Here is a 25060-nt window from a genome sequence, read left to right as displayed (position 1 = left end):
TTTGTAGTTCTAACAGTTTGTCACATCCTTTGGGTGTGTTCATTGTAAACATAATGAGAAAATAATATTTTTGCTTTATTGGAAGCTCAGTAAATTAAGCATCTTAGCTGAACTGTGTAAATTTATTTGGAAATAATTGTTACCATTTTCTGTCTTCTGCTTTCAGAGATGCAGAAATCACTAGTATTTGATTCTTCATTCCAATACAAATTTGTCTGTTTCAGGTCAGTGCTTTAGCCATGTAGACTCTTCTGGTTAATAGGAATTCTCCAGAGGAAGGCAGAAAAGAAATGGCCAAAGCTCCTTGATACTCAGAGTCAGCCTTCAGGAAGGCTATTACAGTGGATAGAAAAACTAAATTGGAACCACTTCTGTAGGTTTAAATTAAAGTTATTTGCTATGAATATTGTACATGGACAGGTTAGCTAGTCGAGATAACTGCTACTAGTATGCAACTGCTTTTTGTGCAATAAATTTTATAGCTTTCTGTTGAGAGCTTTTTTAGTGAAGAGAAAAATGGCTGATGTATATAAAGTGCTAAGAGATTATAGATAGGGGAAGTTACTGAATATTAGTACTGTTTTTTAAAAAAAATACAATAGTCAACTTCATATTTTATCTCAGTAGTTTAAATTTAGCACCTTAGGCTGTATTATTAATATATTTTTATATGAATGTTTTTCCTCATATTGGACATACATTTCTATCTATATTATTGTACTTTACAATTGTCTTAAAGGTGGCTGTAGCGAGCTGGGGATCGGGCTCTTCTCCCAAGCACCAAGTGTGAAGACAAGGGGAGATGGCCTCAAGTTGCACCAGGGGAGGTTTAGGTTGGATATTAGAAGAAATTTCTTTACTGAAAGGGTTGCGTGGCATTGGAATGGGCTGCCCAGGGGTCTGGTTGAGTCACCATCCCTGAAGGTCTTGAAGTGTGTAGGTATAGAACTCAGTGGCATGGTTTAGTGGTGGACTTGTCAGTATTAGGTTAAAGGTTGGACCAGATAATCTTAGAGGTCTTTTCCAACCTGAATGATTCTGTGATATATACTAGACTAATATGTCCAGTAAAAATATTTCTTTGTATATAATACAAGGATATATACGTTAATTTAACTAGATACGTTTTCTCAATGACCAGATTATACAGCATAACAGGACTATTTCAAAGTAGCTGCGAACACAGTACAACAAAGTTGTACTCAAATTTGTTCATGCGAGTAATGCACTATTGAAGCTGGTAGAAATGTACTTCACCAAAGAGTTAATATGTCTTAAAAACTTGTGCTTTTTTGAACTGGTCATCTAATTCACTGTGCATAAGCTTGTCTAACCTTACAGATGTGATGAGATACAATTAATCTGTGTCTTACAAAAGCTGGGACAAAATCCATGAAGATGGTTAGGCATCATATTCCTCCTACAACTGAAAGACTTCCTCTCCTTGTGTAGTTATTAGGCATCTCTGAGTAACTTGGCCTTAGAGATTCTTGTGTAGAAATGGAATGGAAACCGATTTTAAAAGATAAAAATAGCCTAGTGGAGCCATTTTTTACTCTAATAAAAGAATCACATAATACCTGAGATACAATAAGAGGATCTTCTTGTCTTGAAAAATTATAGTAGCGAACAAGGAGGTGGTCATGTTTTTCAAACTGTGTATGGTTGCTTGATCTGATAGAGTTTTTTATCGTGTCTTTGTGAAGAATAAATTGTTTTATAATAGAGCGCACTCAAATTACCCATTTTTCTTTGAAAAGTTATCAGCAGTCTTAACAACTGTTCTTGAATTTTTCATAATCCTCTTTCATTATATACTCTCTTTAAAGAATGCTTTGGAAAACTTTCCTGAACTGACAGTCATCACTCGGGATTCAAAGACAAAAAGTGGAGGGACGTCAGTGTCTAAGATCAAAATGAATGGTAAAGCGTATAACAAGAAAACATTGAGGGCTTCTAAATCAACCACTAAATTAGCACAGGTGAGTGTCCAGAAGGTTTATTGCTGCCAGCATCTGACTTGTAATATCATAGCCATGTTTGTAGAAAAGACTGTTTCATTTATTAGTTTCTTCTGTAGATTCATCAAAATATAAAAATCTTTGTTGAATGAAATGTGTTTTCTGTAATAAAAAAAAAGGTTAAAACAACATTTAAAGCTATATATTAAAGCATTCCTTTAGCTCATTTATGAAATACAGTTATTATATTCCATTTATTATATTCCACAAAATATAATAAGATATTTCAGAGTGATTCCCCTATTTAAGTTCTTGAACCGCAATGTCTTGTTGACACATATTTACTATATTTAGACCCAAGTGCTCTCATCCAGTATATTTATACAGGAAGTCTTCTGTGGCAACTACTCGAGTTTGCAGGAAGATGAAGTGGTAGTATGCTACTTCCCTCATGCAGGCAGCAGATGGTATGTGTAGTTGGATGGGAAGGGAGAGATGAGCTCTGCTGTTGCTGTGCTTCATACCTGTTGTTGTAGCACACCAAACAGCAGTGCCCTGCTAGAGCCCGTTCTGCTTCTGTCACCACCAGAACGAGAAGTGAACTTCAGGCCCCGTTTCTGCATGACAGTCAGCCTCCTGGACTGCTGCTGAAGCAACAATGTGTTGCCTTCAACATTGCAGTTGTGTTAAAATCACTGCGTAGCTCATAATAACAGCTTCTTAAGCTTGCTGCAAGATTACTAAAGTAAATGATAGCTTCTAGATCAAAAATTAAAAACAAATGTTAATACTGTAAAAACTGATTAACACTTCAAAATTTAGTTTCTTTCCTGATTTCCAGTGACAGAATGAAGCTGTGTATCATTACTGTTTTAAAAATTTTTAAAAAGTAATGTGCTAAATCTTGAGATGTACACATGATTTGTTTCCATAGCATTCCTGAGGAGAGCTATAATTAGGTTTTACTAGGTACTGTCTCACAGTCTTTACTCACAGCAGCAAAAAGTGGCTAGGTAAAAGACATGCAAATACAGCCCACATTTGTATTTCTTGCCAGAGTAACATAAATATTAGATAAGTATAGGTCAGCTCTTCTAAGGCACTGATTATGTGCTTTTTTGTGATGGCACCTGTCAATCTGGTAGAAAAGCGTTAACCTTTGGTAATACTTGCAGCACTTCTTGTGAAGTGATATCTTACTGGACTTGCCCTTGCAGTGCATTCAGAAGGATTGAAAGCATTCTCAAAACTAGTTTTAACAAAATAATTTTGTAGGGAAAATGGGGAAAATGGAGATAAGAGATAATTGTGATGCAATATAAATTACAGTGTACCAAAATATATCAAAGCGATTATGTGAATGAAGTATTCCATTTCTGGTCTGTTAGGGAAAGAAAAAAATATTTACAGAAAAAACACCTGTCATGTCTGTCTTGAAACATAACGTGCATTTACCTGAAATAACTGTTCTTCTTGCAGGAGTTTACGGTAGATCCAGAAAAAATACAGTTGTATTCTTTGTATCACTCACTCCATCATTACAAATATCACATATATCTGACGTGTAAAGAAGAGGTAAGTATTGGGTTTCTTACGCTGTATGTTTACATTCATTGTGGGAGTTGAGTCTAAATATAGAGCGACTTGTATTTTTGGTAAATTAGTATGGGTTGTAGCTTCCTTTTATTTTAATTAATTCCTTATGACAAACAAAAAGACATTCTGAGCATATATGTTGCCCCTAATGGACACTTCTGCCTAGAACATTCAGATATGAGGCTTACAAGTTTTGTGTGGAATCAGTTCCCATGGGGGTAAGTATTCTTCACTGTTCTCCAAATAAATTAAACAAATTCTATCACCTTGTGTAACCCCTCAGGTCTAAGGGCTACTTTTTTTCTTAGAATGCCCACTCGTTTATTTTTTACTGCAAATCTCTCCTTGACATATTCCAGGTAGCAGAAACACGAGGGTTAAGCTCTGGCTCAGATGTTAAGAAAAGCAGTTTTGGTAGGGGTTTTCTTCAAAAGTAGAATGCAATTTAACTGTGGAGTATTGTAAAAGCAAAAAATCTGTAATGCTGGCAGCCTAACATGTATGTGTGTGTACATGTCTCTCTCTTTTTAAATAGATTTCTTCTGTTCAGAAGAAGAGTGCGGATCTAGGACAAGAAGAGATTGTGCAGCTGTGCATGAAAAATATAAAATGGGTGGAGGATCTTTTTGAAAAGTTTGGTGAACTTTTGAATCGTGTCCAGCAGAAATGCTCATAACAAAAATGTATTCCAAATCTCACATTTTTCTACGGCACTAATGTGATGGAACAGAAAGCTCAGAGAGAGGCTCTGATTTCTTTTATAATGCCAGACTGCGTTCTTCTTCGTAGGCATTTTTATTTCTCTTTATGGAACTTTGTGCCTTGGCTCTTGCTAAGGAAAAGCGATGCTGCCAATGAAATCGGTCCTTTGGAGGTGGAACTAAACATAAACCTAACCAAGTTTTTAACCTGAAGAATTATTTTCTATTTTATAAACTATTGGATAACTTAGTTTTATTTTCAGAAATGTTTTTGACAAATGATAAAGCATGCACTACATATACTTTTTTCTTTATTGCTAAAAAGATAACAACACTTAAAATACTACAGGTTTTTCCATCTCTGACTAAGCAACAGAAAAGTCAGTGTTGGGGTGAACTAATTTTTACATGCGCCTGTCTGGCCACCAAATTTAGTTTTGTACATTTTGTGAACAGAGCCGGAGTGACATCAGTTTCTGCGAACATATATTGCCATCATAAAATCCAGAAATGTCAATATGCTTTATGGACTCCTTTTACTATTGTCATGTTCAGGAGACTGAACGTGGAGTTGGTGCAATCCTATGACTGCTTTTTTTGTGTCAAATTATATTGTAATGAAAGACAATGACCTTAACTATTTTCCCTGTTTTGAAGAAAAAAAATATTTTCCTTTATACTGCGGTTTTGTTTTGTTTTTGTTGTTTTGGGGAAAAAAAATTCAATTGTACATTTTATCTCACTAATAGTTGTATTTTTCACAGAGAAAATATTGTGGTTAAAATTGTTTCATGTATCTTTGTAATACACTTTCCATTGTTTTCAGTAAATCTTATTCATTTATATGTTGATTTCTTATTGTAAACTATATATCTTGAGGTAACCCTTTTGTTTATACAGGTTTGCTTCAGTGTTAACCAGAATAATGCATACTAGACTAGTTTTGCTTTAAGTGTAGTTGTGTTAGACACTGCAAGTATTTTCTGATACGTGAAAATAAATTTCTTACTAAACTAGCACTTGATTAACTGAGAGTTTAAATGAGGAGCTATTACACTTTATCTTTGTCAACAAAGATTGATGATTGAATAGACTATATGCAGTGTTAAACACAGCTTACATAGTTGTTTGTAGAACTGGCAGTTGCAGAGCTGTTCTCTTTTTGGTGCCTTTAAAGTCTTCAGACATCTTGTAGCTTTTTTGTCCCTCCAGTTTGTTAACAGTTAGTAGTGCCACTAGTCACACTCAGACAATGAATGTAATGGGCTCTAATCCAGGAGAACACTTTCTCATTTTCTTTAAATTTGCCAACAGAATGCCTTACTGAGTCATTCAGAATGGATACTTACTCTACTGGGGTCCTAAAAAAAAAAAAAATAAATAAAAACCATGTTGTTCTTTTTCAGAAAATGTAGGAAAAAAATCATTCCTTTATCCGTTCACTGCCACTTAGTGCCTTAATTTCATCCAAGAAAGCAGGGTTCACTATTCATTGGCCAAATGAAATAATGTTCATTGCCATGTGACTTTTTTTCCTGTTACCTGTTTTGATCCTATTTAGTTGTTAAATATTCATTAGACCTTAGAACTATAAAGAGTTTAATGAATAGATGTGAAAATGCAATGATTTGATCTTGAGTAATCAAATAGAGGTTTGAATAGTAAAGCATGTACAGAATTTTAGCTGATTAGTTTTTAGAACCTTAGAGGATGTTTACCATATTTCCAAAGCTTTTCATCTTTTAAAAGCAATAATTCTCCTTTACAACTTGTATGCAGACTACAGTGAACAGAAATGGATATGTGCCCCTGCCTTTTTTAAAGCCTCTTCACAGTGTTTTTGCTTTAAAAAGGGAGGTCACTATCACGTTAATAGATGCATTGTGCTACTGTTGTGTCTACTATAATCAAGGATAGCCACGTGGGCTTTACTTAGGAAGAATGTGCAGAATGTTAGAGCAATCATGAAGCTAATTCATTTTTACAGTGTAAAGAAGAGTAGACACTGGGTTGAAGAGTTGCCATTGTTTCAGTCATACTGTGTTGAACCTCACAGGAGCTAAAGTTTGTGGTTAGCACGTGAAGCAAAGTTATCACCGGTAGTGATCAGCTAAAATCATTTTAATGTAAATATGCACACTGGAGACATAGTAGCAATGTGCCTGGTGTACTATTTAACCTATAGTAGGAGTTCCCAAATTTACTTAGTGTATTTCCTTATTGATGGGGGTGATTGGCAGCAGTAGTTCCTGGCTGTGTAGATTTATGAGAGGTATTTCCTCTCTTGAGGAATATATATAAAATAATATATATTCTTCACCCAGGCGGAGTTCTGTTGTTTCCTTTCAGTGATACACACAACACAGTTTGGGAATTCCTAACCTGTAGCTTTAAAAACGGTTAGGATGCAGACTGAGGGAACAAGAGTTGTCTCCTTGATTGTATAGTAACGAACCCATCAGACTTTGTGTCTCATATCCCTCCCTTATATGACTGCAAAGCAACTAACTGAGAGAGGTCTTTATGCTTTCTGAATGATTTCTCTACTGCTACTTTATACATCCTTTAGAATTTTGAATCTAGAAGTAGCTTTAGAAAGCTACTTGTTTTAATCCAAGTCCTTAGAAACTGAAAGAAAAAAAAAAAGAGGTTTTTGGAGTAGTTTCTCCATATTTAAAAAGACGGTAAATTTTAGCAACAAGTATCTAAATAAAAATGGCCAGGATGCTCTGCACTGCCATAGAGGGTGGCCTGGCTTATTTTTGGCTGTTTTATTCCCAGGGCCAGTTTAACAAGCACTGTGCCTATAGAAGATAGGAAAAACTTTTCTTGAATAAAAGTAACTACCCCAGACTACTAAAGATGTGATAGAGCTTCCGTCTTTGTCTTGGGCTACAAAAATGGTGGCTGGATTATTAGTTCACCAATTGCAGTGAGTAAAAGCATGGAACTTTCAAGTGTGTGAAGGATCATAAATGAAAATAAAGTTTTGTTAGTGGGATTGAAAAGGTTTTTTATACTGAAGCAAACTTAGAAAAAAAAGTCAATGTACAAGTTACTTTTTTGCACAAATGCTTTGTTTTGTTGCATTTTAGATAATTCTGCACCCACACCTCAATCTTTTGGCTTTTTCTCGAAGCAACAGTGAGGTCCTTATTCTTTGACATCTGACAGTGGAAATTGAGCACTCGTGACTGCAAGAGAAGATGCACTAGGAAGGAATAAAACCCTCTTTAGACTATGAATTAGCAAAAGAGAAATTTATTAAACTAATCGTGTGATGAACTATGTTTTTTTTAATTCCACTGTCATTTCCTTTAGTATGGAATCCCTGTTTACATTGGGTTTGTTTTTATTGACATAACAGTATTTCTCTTAAAGGCAGATTTTCTTTGAGATACTACTTCCAAAGTCTTGCTTGCAAAACATCTGAGACAAAATTGGATTGAAAAACCGTTTCTGAAAATGACTAAGGACTTTAGGGTCTTCTATGACATGTAATGTATTCATATATTGTCTAAATGAAATACTACTTTTTAAAAAGGCAAATCTTACAGGCTGTCTTCCAAGTAAATGATTTCCATAGGGGAAATATATTTTAAATATTATTTAAATATTTACTACTATTTAAAACAATTTTAAAACAGAAAAGCTAAAACTATGGTCACAAAATGTCAATGTGTCATCAGTCATTTCATTTTCTTTGCCAACACTTGACATTTGGTCTCTTACTCTGTTACACACCTGTGCATTAGTGTGCACGTTCTGCCATATCTTATTGTTTAAGCTAATTTTAACATGTCATTGTTAACAAATGCATGTTTTCTGCATATCTTCTCTACATATGGCAAAAAAAGAAGCTAGGGCTAATAAGAGACACTTTACGCGTTCTTAGTCCAGATTTTCAGGTGGTCCGTAATACAATGTATGGAAATGTGAAAAAGGACACAGTTTTGTACCATTCATGATGTTATTAACTAAACCCATTAAAGTGAAAACACTTTTAAACAAAAAACTCACAATGCTCAGTCATTTATTATTAAAATACTAAGTCTTGGAAAGCTAGTTTGTTGGGAAAGAAATGGCAACTTAGACATTTTCTGATCTCAATATGAAGAAATACATTTCTTTTTCATTATATCACATGAATTAAGGAACGTTTTTTGTTGTTACATTTACTGGTTCTAAATGTTCTGCATTCATTTTCGCAGCGTATCTGCCAGTTCTTGAACTGATGTGAGAAATTAGGAGCCAGAAAATTGGGGTAAAAGAGAGACGACTTCTGTGATTCAGGTGCCTTTCAGCTATACTGTTTTCTTTTGTTTCCTTCTTGCTTAACCAGAACATTACCTCTGTGTACCTATAGGGAAAAAGTGGTGCTAGAAGGTTTTTGTCCTTTTTTTTTTTCCTAGTTACAATGAACTACTCCATTTCTTACGAATATTTTTCAGACACACAGAGGGCTGAAATCCCATATGATGTGGATATTGATGTGGGTATATGGTAAGTGGTCTCTGAGCCACTTGCTTGTAGGAAAAAGTGAATCTGAAGGGATGGAATGTTTTTTATAATGGTCCTGTGTGTAAGAGCTGCTTCCCAAAGCAAAATTCAACTTAAAAATGCTGCTGTTTTTTTTTTTTGTAGGTGTTTTTGGTTCAAATTATCATCAGATTATGTCACTGATGGCTTCTTTTTATTCTACATGTGTCACTTGAAATATTAAACTATATAGTTGGGAGTACATGCCGGGGCTTGTGATAGCAAGACCTTTTAAGTAAAATTATGTTGCTTGTCATCCTCCTTTTCCAACTGCGGTGCCTGCTGATGTGATTTCTCTGTGCATTATTCATGTATCACATTTTTGCTGCAGCAACAAAGTAAATGATGTGATAACCAAATAAAAACTAAAGCATCAATGCTTTGTCATGTGGTTAGGTCCAAACTGGTAACTCGTTCAAAATTCTGGGAGAATAAGGATTTAGATGTGTTCACTGAGTAAAGCACCTTTGGTGGATTCTGAAACCTCCCAGCTTTTCGTTGTTGGTCACTACATAGAAGTTACTATTCATAAACTTTGGTAACAGAAGAGAGAGTAAGAGAATGCTTTTTATTTGCTTCAGTGCAAGGTCCAGCGATTGTTCTACCAGCCGCAGAGGTGCATTGACCACAGCCAATGGACTTTGCTCAAAAGAAACTGAAAACTTACCCCTGAGGATCCAAGTGTTGCAATTCTGGAATCAGCTGGTTGAAAAAAAGAACAAGTACTTTGCCAAGCATTGTTACTTTCTTTTTGATGTGAACTCTGCAAGTTCTGTTTAGTTCTAGTGGGGGTAATGAGGCGGTGCTTCTAGGGCTCTTTTCCCATCCTAAACTGGGGGCCTGGCAAAACATGACATGATAGGGTTTTGTGGTCCCTGCACATTGTACATTAATATAAAAGGTGAATTATAGACTCGTGTACGAACAATAAACTCACTCCTCTGCTCTTGAACACAAGCCTTACACTGGGTGTAAATAATGACATAACTGGTACATAGCTATTTAATAAAAAAGTCAAGTGGTCAAAATCATGAACTCACTTATGATTGGCAAATCCATTTAGAGCATTTAGAGTTCTCCCTCCCCCCTTATTCTGTGTGCTCCTACTGTCCCATTAAGCTGGTGCCACTAGTTGCTATTTGTTTTGGGAGTAAGGTTGTGAAACTTGTCCCTGCCAGATCAGTGTAAATTACTACCTCACCATGCTTCAACTGGAAATCACTGCTTACTTGGCTTGACCTCAGGTTCTCTACAATTGTATAAACTGGAGAGACCAGCTCCCTAATCCTTTGTGAATTTACCTAAAGCCGCTTTCAGTAGTAAAATGAGTAAATGTATTCACTTTCGTTTTGCAATGTACAGAAGTTCACATTGTTAGTTACTTTAGCTTACCTGAGAAATGGTAACTCCCAGCTGGGCAGACGGTAACTTCTGGCGTTTCAGTTATTTGTGTCTGATGCTTGAGACTGCTTACTCTTCTCAAACAGGCTTCTAGTGTGCAGATGACAGTGAATCTTTACCATTCTATGAGGAGCCTTATCCAAATGGTGTTGCCAGGACCATGCTATGCTAAGCATGCTTAGGTATGCTGTAATCAATCTCTGGTTATAATGTATAATCATCTGAAATGTCTCGGAAGACTTCTGCAGGAGGAAAAGTGGAAAAATCTATTTAAGACAAAAAGTAGTAATAGTAAAATTGAGAAGCAGAGTCATGTCCTTGCATTTTTGGTCACATTGCTAATATTCTTTGCTCCCATATGCTTCCTTAAAGTAAGCAGTCTCAAGGAATTCTGGCTCTGACTTGCTCCCTTTCCAGCCCCTGTGCGTGGATTGCTATTCAGAGTGCAGTGTGTTCCACCGGAGGTCAGTGTGCACCAGTGCAGGCTCGGCCTCTTGCCTCCCTGCCCTTCATTTGCCATTGAGCTGCTTGACTTTGTCCTCTAGCCGCATTGGTATTCCAGCCCAGGAATGGAAGGATTGCACTCATGAACAATGCACACTTTGTCAATTCAAACATTCAGTCATCCAGAAGCTTCTGTTTTGGGAACTTGTTTATTGTTCTGGTCTCTTCAAAAATGCAAGGGTGGAATCCTTACAGATTTCCCATCACTATATCAAACTGAAGTTTGTGCTTCAGGAGTAAATCATACTCTTGCCCAAGCTGTGCAACTGAAATTCGCTTCTCCGTGGTGGGGCAGATGTGGTTGGCGTCACGGATGGAATGTTGCAAGATGGCATCGCTATATCCCACAGAGCCTATTACTACATGATATCTTTTAATGCAAGTGTAATGGGAAATTGAGACTAAGCAGAGTGAATTTGTGAATAACCTGCTCTGCATCCTAAGGGATGCAGTCAGTCTCCTCTAACCCATGAAGTTCAGCCCCAAGCAAACCTCTCCTGCTCTTTAATATAAGTAACAGAATACCTTACTCAGTAATAAGACAGATTTGCTGCATCAAATCTTGTATCAAATACAGCCTTTTGCAATCCAGCGTTGTATGAATAGCTATTTATGTATTTAAATTTGAGATTAAAAAAGGTTGAAGAGAAAGTTTGCTGACTTTCGTAAGACAGTTTCAGTATCAAAACATATAACAGGCTTTATATTTTCATGCGAAGAAATTGGGGAGATTTGATAATGTTATGGCAATTGTGACTTAAAAAAAATGAATTCTGTAACTGAAGCTGTTGATTTTCCTTACATATTTATGTGAGAGCATGAACCATACACTGAAATTTTTCATCATTTGTGAATGGAATAGAGCAATATTTTAGGGGCTTACTGTTTAAAATGTTCTCTTTTCATCAGCTTCGGCACACTGCAATGAATACAGGCATTGTTGATATTTAAGTGGGGAAAAAAAAGAGTAACTGTTCTAAATAACTGGAATAGTTATCTGAATTTTTATGGTAAGCATTATTTGCTATGCTTTTTCAGAAACAAAGCCATGAAGACTGAGTCTACTAGAACCTTGCAATCATGGCAATAAAATTTTATGTGTATGCAAATTTAAACTGTGTTGAAATATGCTTAGAAGTTTATATTGTTATGGGAAGGCATTTGAAATCTGAAGAAATGTCTGATATTAGAAGAGAGTCTTCTATAGTCTGACATTTGTTTATGAGATGTCGGATTGGCATGTGAAATGTACAGTCTGTGTTAATCCTTCAGAAAAGTGGGATCTAAATTCTTCTGAAAATCAGCACTATGATAGTAATCTTCTGCAAGAATGCCTGTTTCTTGGTCTGTCAATTTTCAGCAACAAGTCAGTCTTTTCTGATTTTTGGCACTTAAAATATAAAAAATATTTTGGACATTGAACTTTTTTGGTTTTAGAACATTTTTATTTTCCAGATTTGGGGTCTTAAGTTTTAAGAAATTGAAACAAACTTTTTCCTTCATTTCTTTCAAGAATGCGTAGCATTTCCAAATTCCTTAACCAAGCATTGATCTGCCGTAGATCCAACTGCACCCTGTATTTTCTCTTAATATGGCTCCATCTTCTTAAGCAACATGTCCTCCAACTTTTGTCTTTTCAGTAATGATATTGAAAGACTCAGTCATACAGTCATTTCGTACTCCATGAGGTCTAGTATTCAATTATATCTCCTTCATTTGTGCCCAGAATGCCTGGAAATTACAGGTGCACTCTCATCCAAATACACTGGCTGGCCGTCCACCTTCCAAGTTCATTATGGAAAAAGCTAGACAGCACTTAACATACTTAAAGTTATTCAACAGTTTCTCACTTTGTGATTCAAGTTTTAATTTTGCTGTCTCTCTCCCCATAATCAAAGAAGATCTAGATAGGGGTGAGAGCCCACATTATCCTATATCATCTTTATCCTCAAGCAAACCTGTAGTTGATACGAGTGAGTGAATCAGATCCTGAGCAGCAGACATGCCTGAAATTGTGGCTGTTGAATATAAATAGTGTTTCTGCTGTATGCTTCTAATTAAACCCCAAGGTTATTATATAAGTTTTCAAAGATTTCTATGAGTCTGAAGTTTGTAAATTCTTAAAAACGTAGGTCGTGTTCTTACTCGCGATGTAGGCAGATGGAGCATTTCTAGACGACTTCAAAAATCAGATTAAAATAGGATTTTCTTCTGCTGTTTCTCACTATAAACATTCCATGGAACAGTTTTAAAGAGCTTAATACAACTGTACAAATTAGGACTCAGTTGCACAACTAGTTAAATTCAATTTTAATCACCCTAGCTAGATCACAGAATTATTCTGCCTGAACAACTTCACATAATGCTTTTAGATAGCCAACAGTAGAGCTGTACGTATCATCAAACTTCATTTGGTGGTAGTGTTTATAATCTCCTTTGCCACACCCTACAGACCACACTTTAATAAATTTACCTACAGCAGCATATGTCTCTGTATGTAGTCCTGTATTGTTATTCTATATTTTTCAGGGGAACTGCTTTTGGAACAAAGTACTGTTCCACGTGTATATTGGAATGCCACTAAACTGGCCCTAAATAATTTGGAGGATGAATGATGTTAATTATGACTTTATAACTGGCATTCTTTTGTGCATCCTGCCTTCAACTTTACAAAGGTTCGTTTGGGGAAAACATAGTGGAAGGTGAAGCTGAATACAGCATGTTGCACTTTCATCCTCACATCTTTCCCCTACCAGTCTAAGGAACCACACTGGCTTAAAATGTCTGTACTGGCTGAACAAGATGTCATTCTTTAAAATGGCTATATGAAAATACACGTAATTTTAAATGATTAAGATAATAAATATATATTTATCCACCCGTGTAAATCTGTGCTTTAGGAAAGCATTTTATGGTAATGTTATTGTAATACTAAAATTTGCATAGCTTTTTTTTTAATACCGTGTGATACCAGATACTGTTTGACAACAGCTGGCTGACCAGTCAGTAGTTGTCACCTGCCCACCACTGTTTCTTACCTCTTCATAGCATTAGAGGGTAGGGAGAAACTGGCATGATATAGCAGTGATCTCTGGGGGGAAAACATGGAGGCAGAGACAGAAATCTGTCTGCTGATCACTTAGTAAGAAAATACAGGGGCGGGGAACCTTATAAAATTCTAGATGAGCAGATTGCTGTGCATTAAACCTGGTTCACTCATAAGGTGTAGTGTTCTCCTATGTGTCCTCCCATTTGAACGGGTGTTTGTAGGTCTAAGTTTTCTCAAGATTACAGCAAATCCATTGCAGCATGATTGACAACATTAATTTTTCATGTAGCTGTTGAAATAGAGCATTTTTTTAAAAACAAAAATGTACTTAGGCATTTACTGACATGCAGTTAAATTTATCTCACTATTTTGGCAATGCTAGGTCTAGCATTGAACCCTTACAAAATAGGGAATAATAAAATATCATAGAAATCCACATTGATCTATGCATTACATGGTTTTATTAGGTTCTTCATAGCAACTGTTGAAACAGACACCTGTGAGTCAGAACTATTTTTTTTATGTCTTCCCATTGTCCCCCAAGAAAGAAATCTGTGTTTGTCACTTCCTATTGATGAAAGACAGTGACACCTTTCGTTTTCAAAGGCCAGTGGTTGGCTACAGTTTGAATAGATTCCTTTTTCTCTGGGCTTAAGACTTCTTTACCTGAAAAAAAATTAACAGGAGGAACTTCCACTCTTAGAACAGCCTCATTAAGTACTTTACCACTGTCAACAAAACATGAAGAAATGTTTGCCACAAGAGCTTGTAGTATCTAGTTCCCTGTGACCAGTTCTCCCAGCTTAAAACGAAATCCATTGTTTATTCACTTGGATACGATGAACAAACTTAGAGTGCCCTTACTGTGCAAACTTGTGGTGTGACACATAAGGCTAAAAGAAGGCAAACCTGAACGGTGCTGGAGAGCTAGCAAGGACCTGCTCCTTGCAGAATGAGCTACGGTTTCACAACAGAGTTCATTCTGCAAAACCAAAGTTCAATAATCAGAGACTTCAAAATGATTTTTTGGCATTACTTGAATATTAAAAGTAATAGAGTGGAAACATTATGCACTTACAAGTTTGCATATCATGGAGTTCAGTTTGGCTTCTTGTCTGCTTCTATTGAGATGAGTAATATGTATATAGGTAGTCAGCATGTATATATATATATTAGGTGTGTCAGCAATATATATATATATGTTGTCTTAGTAGAGGACAAAATACCTCAGACTTACCAGAGAGCGATGTTGGCTCTCGGTCATTTCCTGCAGACAGAAGAAAACAAAACACTGTTATTACCCTGGAAGTGACTTTACTCTTTCCTTCCAGTTAAAGCGGCAAGCCTCGCGCTCTAACGAGCAGCTGAGAGAAGCCTTAGAGGAAAACCGCCCCCGGCCGTGGCCGCTCGGGACCGGCGCCCGTCCTCGGGGGGTTGCGGCCGGTGAGCGCTGAGGGAGCGCCGCCTGAGGCGGGCCGTGACCGTTACGAGGGCCGCTCTGAGGGGCCGGGGCCCGGCGGCACGCGGGCAGCTATTCAACCACCGCCCTTGCCCCGCCCCTCATGCCCCGGCGCAGCCAATGAGGAGGGCGCGGGCGCGCTGGCCCCGCCCCCCGGCGGGCTACCTCCGGCGGGCGGCGGGCGGCGGGGCAGTGCGTGACGGGGCGGCGTGCCGAGCGGAGCGGGGCCGGACTGAGCGGGGGAACCGGGCATGGCTACGGTGCGGGAGAAGGCGGCGGCCCTGAGCCTCGGCGCCGCCTGCAGCCCTGCCGCCAGGCCGATGGGTACGGGGCACCTGAGGGGGGGTAGGGGCGGCGAGGTCGGCCCGGTGGCGCTGCGGAGGCTCCGTCCGGGCTCCGTTGGCTGGGGGGCGGCCGGTGGCGTGTCGCTGTGGGGCTTTCTGAGCTGTGCTTGTGTCCTTCTGCTGCCTCCCCGAGTACCTCGGCGTAGGGCTGGAGGGGACTGCGTGTGTGTGCTGTCTGCTCCGCGTTGCCATCAACGCGTGCTTCGTCCCGCTCCTTCTTAAAGCTTTGGCAAATAGATTCCAGCATGCTTCTGCTTACGCTGTGTCAATGCCTTGTATTAAAGCTTTATCTTCTGACGTGAATGTTTTCAGAAAGCAGGTGTCCGATAATTGCTTTGAGAATAACTGTTGATGTATCTGAATGCTATTAATATTCTGTTCCCCCCATCATCTGTATCTCCCCACAAATGCTCTCTTACTCTCCCCTTCCAACTTGCTGGTGTTTGGGCTCCCGGGCAGATGGAGACCAGCTGGAAACTCTGGTGCCCGAAATGGAATACAATTCTCTAACTAATGCCTCTTCAGACTGAACAGAAAAAAATACCTCCTGTATCTCTGTGGAAAATGTTCATGGTAATATGTTCCAGAACAACTTGCGTGTTGTTTTTTTCTTCTTAAACACTGCATCACACTGTTAATTCATTAGGTTTGAGGTCTGTCATAGCCCCAGATGGCTTTCTGTAGGATTGCTGCCAACTCTTCATTCCTTATTTTGTACTCCAGCATTTGATTTGTCTCTTCTTCCGTTTGCTTTGCTTTATCTCTTTGTAAATTACTCATCTGATTTACTGACAAACATATATTCTAATTCTAGCCTCTGCTAGGTGCCACCTGCAGATTTTATAAGCATGTTCTGTCTCAAGTCCTTGCTGAGGCTGATTATAGCCCCTTGGCACACAGTTGCTAGCGTGATTTTTCTTAACTTGAAATTGGTAAATGAGTAATAGTTCAGTGGTTTTATTGAGGGAGGGAAGACTGGCTGGCTCAAGGAAGTGGCACTGAGTACACAGAGCGTGAATCCCGGTTTGAGCCGGGGCGACGGAGGGCTGTTCCATGGGATAAATGTCCAGTGCACCATGTCTCAAGGACTTTTGATCTTGTTACTGTCTGCATGGTGTGTACACAGTCTTGAAGGCACAAGAGATGTCTCTCATCCCTGCTTCCCTCTCTCCCTTCTCAGCTGTATACTTCTTGTCTCTGTTACTGAAACTGGGGAGCTGCAATTATGTACAGTTAGTTCTCAGTCTTGTGGAACAAGTGTGCTTAGGAGTAGGTCCTGCAAGTCCATCCGCTGGGTGATGGAAGAGTACACAGTGAGGTAGTGTCACAGTGTGTCAGGCTGGAGAAGTAAAAGCTGCTTGTTATTGAAGCTGCAGGCTATGGTAATGAGAGCAACCACCAGGGTGAGTTACATTGGTATGGTGTAGACAGACTTGCCAGGAGAGTAAGGCTCAAGAACTAATATTTTGTTGCAGGCTGGTTCAGCACAAGCCAAATTAGAAGCCTCAGACTTCTTAAATCCTTCCATGTTTCATGAAAGCCAGTAGCCAGAGAGAGGAAGGTTCTCCTGTAATTGCAGTACGAGTTCAATCATTATGCTCTTTCTGTTCTTGTATTGTTAGGCTTTAGCTTGGCACAGAAACCCTTTGGAGCAACTTACGTCTGGAGCAGCATTATCAGTGCACTTCAAACTCAAGTGGAAGTGAAAAAGCGTCGTCAGAACCTGAAGTGCTATCATGACTGTTTTATTGGTTCCGATGCGGTGGATGTTGTGTTTGCCCATCTCCTACAGAACAAGTATTTTGGGGATGTTGATATTTCCCGTGCTAAAATAGTGCGAGTGTGTCAAGCGCTAATGGACTACAAAGTATTTGAGGCTGTTTCAACTAGAGTCTTTGGAAAAGACAAGAGGTCTGTATTTGAAGACAGTAGCAATAGTCTCTACAGATTCACAAACATCTCAAGCCAAACAGATATTGATAAAGATTATCAGCAGTGTACGCCACAAAGGTTAGTACATAACGCAGCATGGAGATAACACTTCTCTACTGTAAAATTTCCTATGTTTTTAGGGGGAAGGAGAAGGATAAGAGGGACAGTGTAGTTACAGGACCAGGGGTGGGGGAGTAGCTACCCTATGGATGTTTGTGTGTAGAAGATACGTAGAAAACAGCAATTTGAGTGAGTAATTCAGCCTGCATAGTTACTCATTTTCTGTCAGTTATCACATTGCCTTCATGGAAGGGGGAGTAGGTAGAAGATGAGTGTGCTGCAGATACTTATCTATTAGGATCTAAACCAGTATAACCAACCGGCATTCAGATGCATCAGACTCGCTAAAGAAATGGACAAGTCTTTGGTCACTGCACACTTAGCTGTGGCATAAGCTAGTAATCCATCCAGCTTTTAAGGGAAAAAACAGGTAAAATTGCTTGCTGCTTTCATCATCTTAGCTTGACTAGACTTCAGATTAAACTTCCTGAAATGTTTTCAGCTGTTCCTTTGTGTGCACATGGCTTGTTCCTAGGCTAGGTAGCAGGCTACAGTGCTGTTATGCTGTTGCATGCCAGCATGGATCCAGAGAGAAGTGTGATTGCTAGGGCTTGTTCTTCTGCCTCTTCAGAAGTGGGCAAAGAAAACCCTGGTACTAACTAGACTGTCACAAAACAGCATACATTGCAGTGTAGATAACAATTTGCCTAAAAAAAAAAAAAAACACTTGCCTTTAGCAGTTTTTGTGTCAAGTGTTTCTCTGAATGTATTCTGACACTGCTGCAAGAACTTATGTTCAGGTAGTTATTTCAGTAGTTCTGGCAACATAGACTTCTAAAAATCACAAATGATATTGACTTGACCAAAAATAATTGTTTACAAATGTTACATGAACAAACATGATTGTTGTGTTTGAGAATAGCAAACATTAAAAACTTAAGTGCATTGACCCAACTGGTCAGAAAATTCTAGGAGCGGAGATGAAGAATGGCTAGCCCCTCTGTCATGCTTCCCACCCCCTGCCTCTTTAGGACTAGGTCTCCTCCTCTGTTAATACAAACTGTCTCTATTTGGGAAGAACACAAGAATTCTAAAGAACTAAAACCACTTTAACAAAGTATGATATTTAAAATGCTTAAAGATGCATGCATCATGATCAATACAAGACATATCAGACAAATAGTTGTGAAGGAAGATAATTCACCTGTTTGTGTAGAATGAAGGTGTTAGGTGTTTTTTCTTCTGGGAAGGGTGCTGATCCACTGGTTTACCTTTCTTCATTTAGTGAAAGGAACAAATCTATTGATACATACGGCTTGTCGCATAAATGTCAAAAATAATTGACATCAAAAAGGGTTTTGCAGTGTTCTAAACCAAAAAAAAGCTGTAGAAATTGAAATTAAACAAGTATGCTTAAAGGAATAGTGATTTTATGGCTGGAGTTGTTTTCCTACTTGGTAGCATATGAAGTCAGTTATGAGAAGAACTAGCTAACACATAAAAATGGGTAACAGGTTTCTGAAATCTTTTGTTGATGGTAGGAACTAGCCTACTAGCTTTAGGAGTGGTGTTGCTAAGGGGCAACCACCTTCTAGTTTTTTCAAGAATAGCTCTTAATTTTTGGCCTCATTTCACCATTATGAATAGAGTCCGAAAACCTTAGACTCTGGCGGGGGGGAACTTTGCATGTGTTACTTGTATATAAATTTCCCTCCATGACCATTTCCTCTCTTATGTGCTCTGTGGTAATTGACGTAGCTTGCTGATGCCAGATGTGACAAGCTCCAAGGGAGGAACTATGTACTTGCATGCAACTACTGCACACAACTCATTCTTTAAGATACTGCACACCCTCTTGTGCAGCTTGGACAGAGAAAGTACGTGTCTGGGGGGGAGATCTTATATTTAATCTCAGATGGATATTCATATCTGGGTGTGCTGTGTGTTGTTCTGTTATCTCATATGGATGGATGAGAATATATATATTAAACATTTTTTTCATCTCAGACACCAGAAGAGCATGTTGTTTAACTCTACTCCTGTCAAAGCAGAAAGCTTGGAGGATCTCTGGGAAAACCTGAGTTTAAAGCCTGCAAATACCCCTCATGTAAATGTCTCGGAAAGCTTGTCCCGTGAAGGTAAGCCAAATAATCCCCCAGTTATTTGTGTGGGAGAAGGAAGATAGCTGTAGGACTAAGAAAGGTTATGGCTGCTGTTGGAGTGGAGGTGGAGTCAAACTGACTCATAGTATTTTGCTTTGAACACGTCATAACAAAGGCACATTACATTTGTTGCAGGCTTGCTTTTAACCTTTTTATTTTATCAGACAGGACTCATCTGCAGTTGCAATAAATAAGTGTTGAACTTCTTGGGGAAGAATACACAACTATATGGATCCTAACTGGAGTTAGGAACTTTCTACATGATGTTTAACCACCTGCAGTACATTCATGCCCAACTCAATCAAAGGCAATTGTCTGCTGTTAGCTAAAACTCTTCCCCAGCCTTTCAACAACGCACCTGCACCATCCAGTTCACCTTCTGTACTGTGTGAAACTGTTCCTGACAACTCATGTCTTCTCCAGCTAAACTACTACCTACTGTTGCTCTTTTCCATTTGGCTTTAAATGTTAATGCATCTGAGAACGCTCAGAACTTGAGCCAAATCATAACTGAGAAAGCTGTGATAAGGATAGTGTCACTGCTACACTGTTCTTCTGTTATCTAGAACAAAGACTGCTTGCAAGTTAGGGCACAAAGAATGTAAGGCACTTCGGACTTATCCAAAGAGCAGTTCTCCTACACTTGCAGTTAACTAAACAAATGGCTAAGTCTTTCCTTTAGCAGTGATAAAAAGCACTTAAGTGATAAGGGACGCACTTTTTCTGCTACTGTAAATCTTTATTTTGGAAAAATTAATCTGTTAGATTACAGTTGGTAGGAGGAAGGGGAGTTGGCAACTTCCTAATCTTCGCACTTGCGTGATCTGTGTGATTTGTGTATTCCACCCTTTCCAGTTATTAATGAAGTATGGCAAGAACAAACAATTGCTCGTCTGCTGCAGCTCGTAGACCTTCCACTCCTGGACTCTTTACTTGAGCACCAAGCAGTCAGACCTCAGCTTCCACAACCAAAGAAGGCGACTGGATACATCATCACAAGTAACTACCTGGACAGAGAAATTCTCAAGGCTTTCAGTGACTCACAGTAAGTATTCATTACTTGCCTCTGAGAGCAGAATGCTGTTCAAAGTTGTGTGCAAGTGTTAGGCACAGTTGATCTGAAGTAGAAATGTAATAGTCTGTGGTACTGTAAAAAGGATGCGAAAAGGCGGATTTCTCCTTACCTGTTAGACTAGATTCAGTAGTAAATAGTAGTTGCTAAACTCTGAATTGGAAGTAGGTGAGGCGATTTCTGCTGAACACTAGAAGAAGTTTTTGAAGGCAATGATGGTATTTGATAGTATTTGGGGAGGGCTATTGTTTACTGCACTGATGGGGTGAAAAGTAATCTTTTTTGCATCATCTAGAAGTCTTTTTCTTTTAAAAAAAAATTATCTGTGAGGGAATAGTTTAACTACTTCACCTTTTAAAAATACTAAGAGAAAACTGAGCCTGAAACTGTTTAAATACAGTTGAAAGTATGGGCTGACAAAGCTCTTACCAATCAGATCAAGGCTCAAGTTTCTGTTTATCTAGCAATAATTTTATTCTTGTCTATAACAGTATAGGATGTCACTGGCTGTAGGTTTAACTACTTAGAATGGTTATGTATTTAATCAAGATGAACAATTAGTAACCTACCCAGCTAAACAAAGAGGCATATGGCTATGATCTGAATGGGTCGGGAAAAGCGTCCTTGTTATACCAAGTTGTAATGTATTGAAGTACCTACACATGCAGTGTCCAATGGCCAGTTTACTCACCTTCAGTGGCAGAGTGCAACCAACTCTGAAAAGTGACAGTAAGTAAAACTGCAAAACTAAACTGCTTTGTCTTCTAGAACAGATGAATGGCTCTCAGCAGCAATAGATTGCCTGGAATATCTTCCAGATCATATGGTGGTAGATATTAGCAGAAACTTGCCTGATCAACCAGACAAAGCAGATGCATGGAAACTACTGTTGTTTGAAAACATTGGTAGATATTATGGCCAGAAAAAGGAGCCACTGTTAAGCCACGCACCTGAAATTCATCCAGGAATTGCAGAACTGTTAGGTAAGTAAAATGAGTTCCTGAGCTTATGGGAGATAGGTACTGACAAACTGAGCTTGAAGCTTGACTTCTGCAGGTTTTTTTAATCTCTGGTCATAAAGAGTGTTTTGAAATAATGAGGAATTTTTAGTCCTGACTATATGCAGCTTTATAGCTTGTGTTCAGTTCTGTGTAGAATGGCTGTGAAAATGAAGAATTGTAATTTGGTAGTATCCATGGAAACTAAATATCCATGGGAAATTAATATTAGGCCATATTTATAGCTCAATATTTGGACCATAGGATATGAACTCAGAGCTGAGTGGATGCTTTATACCCAGGTCACAGCTCTCCCCCTTAATGTCCATAGAGATGTCAATTTCTTAAATGTTATGTTGAAACAGTATTTTAGAGAGAAACAGTATTTTAGCCATCTTCTGATGGTTTACCTTAAAGGAAGCTGTAATGAGGTGGGAATCAGGATCTTCTCCCAAACACCAAATGATAAGATGGTGGGAAATGGCCTCAAGTTGAGCCAGGGGAGGTTTAGGTTGGACATGAGGAGGTTGGACACTTCATTCACTGGAAGAGTCCTGTGGCGTTGGAATAGGCTGTGCAGGGAAGTGGTTAAGTCACCATCCCTGGAGGTCTTCAGGAAACATGTAGATGTGGAACTCGGTGGCATGGTTTAGTGGTGGACTTCAGTACTAAGTTATAGGTTGGATTAGATGATCTTAGAGGTCTTTTCCAACCTGAATGATTCTATGATTTCATTCTCAATTAACATCTCATCCCTGTTCTCCTTTTTTTCGGTTTTTGTCTTCCTTGACTATCCTTTCCCACGTTGATGGGAATATTTTGCATTTATACCCCGTATTTCCTGCCTACAAGGTAAATGGAAAAGACTAGCACAACCCACTTTATTTAAATAGACATCTAAAACTTGTATTCAGTGTAGTGAAGCCAAATAAATTAAAACTTAGCAAAGCTCTACAAAATGGCTTGCAATTAATTCATCAAGCTAGCCCATTTATCTAGGGTATTTTCCTTATTTCTTGGGAGACCTTTATTTCCACAGTGAGAAGTCACTTGCTTAACAAAACCATTTTCTTTTTTCATTATTTCAGCTCTGTTGAATGGAGTATGAACTGTAATTGAGCTTAATTGAAAATGTACTATCTTAAATAGCAGGCTAAAAGCCTGGGTGCAGGCTGTTCTCAAGATTGTGTGCAAACAGCTATCATCAGCCTGTGAGAACTTATGGTGTGAATTAATGTTTGGGTTTCTGTTTAGAGGGGTGAAGTCTTCAGTGTCAAATTTGTGTTTATAATATTTAAATAATTATGGCAATAGATACCTTTTATTTTTCCCCAGTGAATGGGAAGATGGAACAATCCTTAGAAGCTCTTCAACTCTATTTGAAACTTCTGGACAGCCAAATCAGGGAGGAATTCAGGAGGTTGCTATACTTCATGGCTGTTGCAGCACATAATTCTGAGCTCAAACTACAGGAGGAGGTAAATGTGCATACTGAACTGTTATGTTGCTTTACGTTTATTGAAATCTAGATATCCCAGTTATAGGTCAGAAAACACCTGTGGCTTAAATGGTGTCTACAGAAAAAAATGATTCTAAAAAAAAATGGCCTGCCCTTTTTTAAATGGGGAGAGTAATTCTCCTGGTTATTATTTCATATTCTTCAGAGTGACAACAGGATGGTTGTGAAAAGAACATTCTCTAAAGCTGTTATCAACAATAAATCCTTATCCAGAGGGAAAACTGATCTTCTGATCTTGTTCCTGGTGGATCACCAAAAAGATGTGTTAAAGGTAAAAGCTAGACAACGACCAGACTTGTTATCTCGTATGTTTGTGCAGAATTGCCTATTCTAAGCTGTTGTTTGACTGTCTTCTCTGTTTATTCAAGATCCCAGGGACACTGCATAAAATGGTCAGCAATAAACTCCTGGCTTTGCAGAAAGGCCAAGACCCTAGTAAGATAACAGGTAAGCTTAAACCAAGCTGCTTATTCTTGTCATGCACCCGGATGCAAAATAAAAGGGAATGAGATGATGTAAAAAGACGTACTTTAAACAATGATTAACTTGACTCTTAAAGAAGATGGGTCTGTAGAATCTGTGGTGTTAGCTATCTAAATGTCTCCTGTTTCCTTCTAGGCTATACCTTTTGCGAAAAGCTTGACGAAAGAGAGTATCGCTCCAGTACAGAGAAGACCACAAAAGCTGAGCTATTATCTCTGCTGAAAGCTATTGATGAAGATTCAAAGCTTTCTGACAAAGAGAAAAAGAGACTGCTAGGTCAGTTTCACAGTACTAATCCAAGTATTTTTATGCAATATTTTGGAGACAGAGTTAATAATTTGTGTGTGTGATTTTAAATATGTATTACTTTGTATACTGCATCATTGTAAACACTGATATATTTGTAAATCTTTTGTATTCATGTATCTAATAAAATTATTTTGTGGAAAAAGATGGAGTTTGTGTAATTATTACCAAGACTAATAGTACCCAGGGTGTGCCTGTAGGGCAAAAATCTTTTTTTCCTTACTGAAAGCCACTTCTATTCACTGTTTCTGTGCAAGTATTACAGTTACTGAGATAGGGGACGCCTCTCCATGTGCTTTTCTTTTTGAAGTGAATTTTAAGCTGAACCCCTGTTCTTAACTGGCCCTGTACTTGTAAGTCAATTAAGTTGCACTGATCTTTGATTTGTTGTGCAACGGACAGAGTGGAAGTAACATCTTCTGCTTGATGTTCCACAGCTTTTCTTAAAGCTTGACAGCCACCTACACTGTGTATGTAGTTCACAAATTGCTGTGCTGTTTTAAGCCAAAATGACACTATATTGAGGAATAGTCAGGACTTTTCCCCAGCTCAATCCTACTCTGTACCCTAAGCTTCTATTGACTCTCCTGGGATGTAAAGGTATAAAGATATTCTGGATTTGTAGACAGTCTCACTTGCTCACTAGCTCTCAGTTGCTATAGAACAAACTCTCTGTGGGTAGCAATCATCATCCTTGCACTATTCTACTGTCTTGTAGCTATTCTTGATGTTACCAGCTGTAACTAGAAAAGGGTTGGAACAAATGAAAGGCTGTTGGGTGGTCTTATGACTGTGTATTTTACCTATGCACACTCCTCAGTGGAAATCTCCAGGTACCACAGACATTTGCAAGTAGGGAAAAGATCCAGTCTGATCAGAGATCTCATTTCAACTCCTGTGCAGTTATGCAGTTTTCTGGCATCATCACAAAGATTAGTTACTGTTGCAAGAAGTCACAAATTGTTCCATGTCCA

At 38.5% G+C, this 25060-nt stretch overlaps 2 protein-coding genes and 1 long non-coding RNA gene across 9 annotated transcripts in view; 2 read left to right on the top strand and 1 right to left on the bottom strand.

The window, feature by feature from the left end:
* QSER1 (glutamine and serine rich 1) overlaps positions 1-4935 on the top strand; it is a 45157-nt gene extending 40222 nt beyond the window's left edge. For all 3 annotated transcript variants that reach the window (XM_066997513.1, XM_066997515.1, XM_066997514.1), the window contains 3 exons: positions 1830-1982; positions 3441-3536; positions 4093-4935. In XM_066997513.1, the coding sequence (XP_066853614.1) occupies positions 1830-1982; positions 3441-3536; positions 4093-4233 (390 nt within the window). In that variant the 3' untranslated portion in view covers positions 4234-4935. The remainder of the gene's footprint in view (positions 1-1829; positions 1983-3440; positions 3537-4092) is intronic.
* Positions 1949-15276, bottom strand: LOC106033908 (uncharacterized). Of its 5 annotated transcripts, none has more exons than XR_007157748.2 (4): positions 14989-15272; positions 10190-10440; positions 9465-9637; positions 1949-2123 (listed from the first exon to the last, which is right to left on the bottom strand). It is a non-coding gene; the product is annotated as an uncharacterized lncRNA (long non-coding RNA). The 5 variants fall into 5 exon arrangements; XR_007157745.2 differs by lacking the exon at positions 1949-2123 and adding an exon at positions 8423-8618; XR_007157746.2 differs by lacking the exons at positions 1949-2123; positions 9465-9637; positions 10190-10440 and adding exons at positions 14196-14417; positions 14661-14733; positions 14830-14872 and having other exon boundaries at positions 14989-15276.
* A 101-nt stretch (positions 15277-15377) lies between these two features.
* Positions 15378-24233, top strand: DEPDC7 (DEP domain containing 7). Its single transcript, XM_013177818.3, has 9 exons — positions 15378-15534; positions 17177-17564; positions 19554-19684; positions 20564-20753; positions 21549-21763; positions 23114-23256; positions 23443-23568; positions 23666-23744; positions 23916-24233. Exons 1-9 carry the CDS (start codon positions 15462-15464, stop codon positions 24128-24130), a joined length of 1560 nt encoding a protein of 519 aa, XP_013033272.1. The 5' UTR covers positions 15378-15461; the 3' UTR covers positions 24131-24233.
* The last annotated feature ends 827 nt before the right edge of the window (positions 24234-25060 follow it).

This window comes from Anser cygnoides, chromosome 5, assembly GCF_040182565.1.
Source record: "Anser cygnoides isolate HZ-2024a breed goose chromosome 5, Taihu_goose_T2T_genome, whole genome shotgun sequence".
NCBI lineage: Eukaryota > Metazoa > Chordata > Aves > Anseriformes > Anatidae > Anser > Anser cygnoides.
The sequence above is the reverse complement of the archived record's forward strand: the minus strand, read 5'-3'. Positions and strand labels throughout refer to the sequence as shown.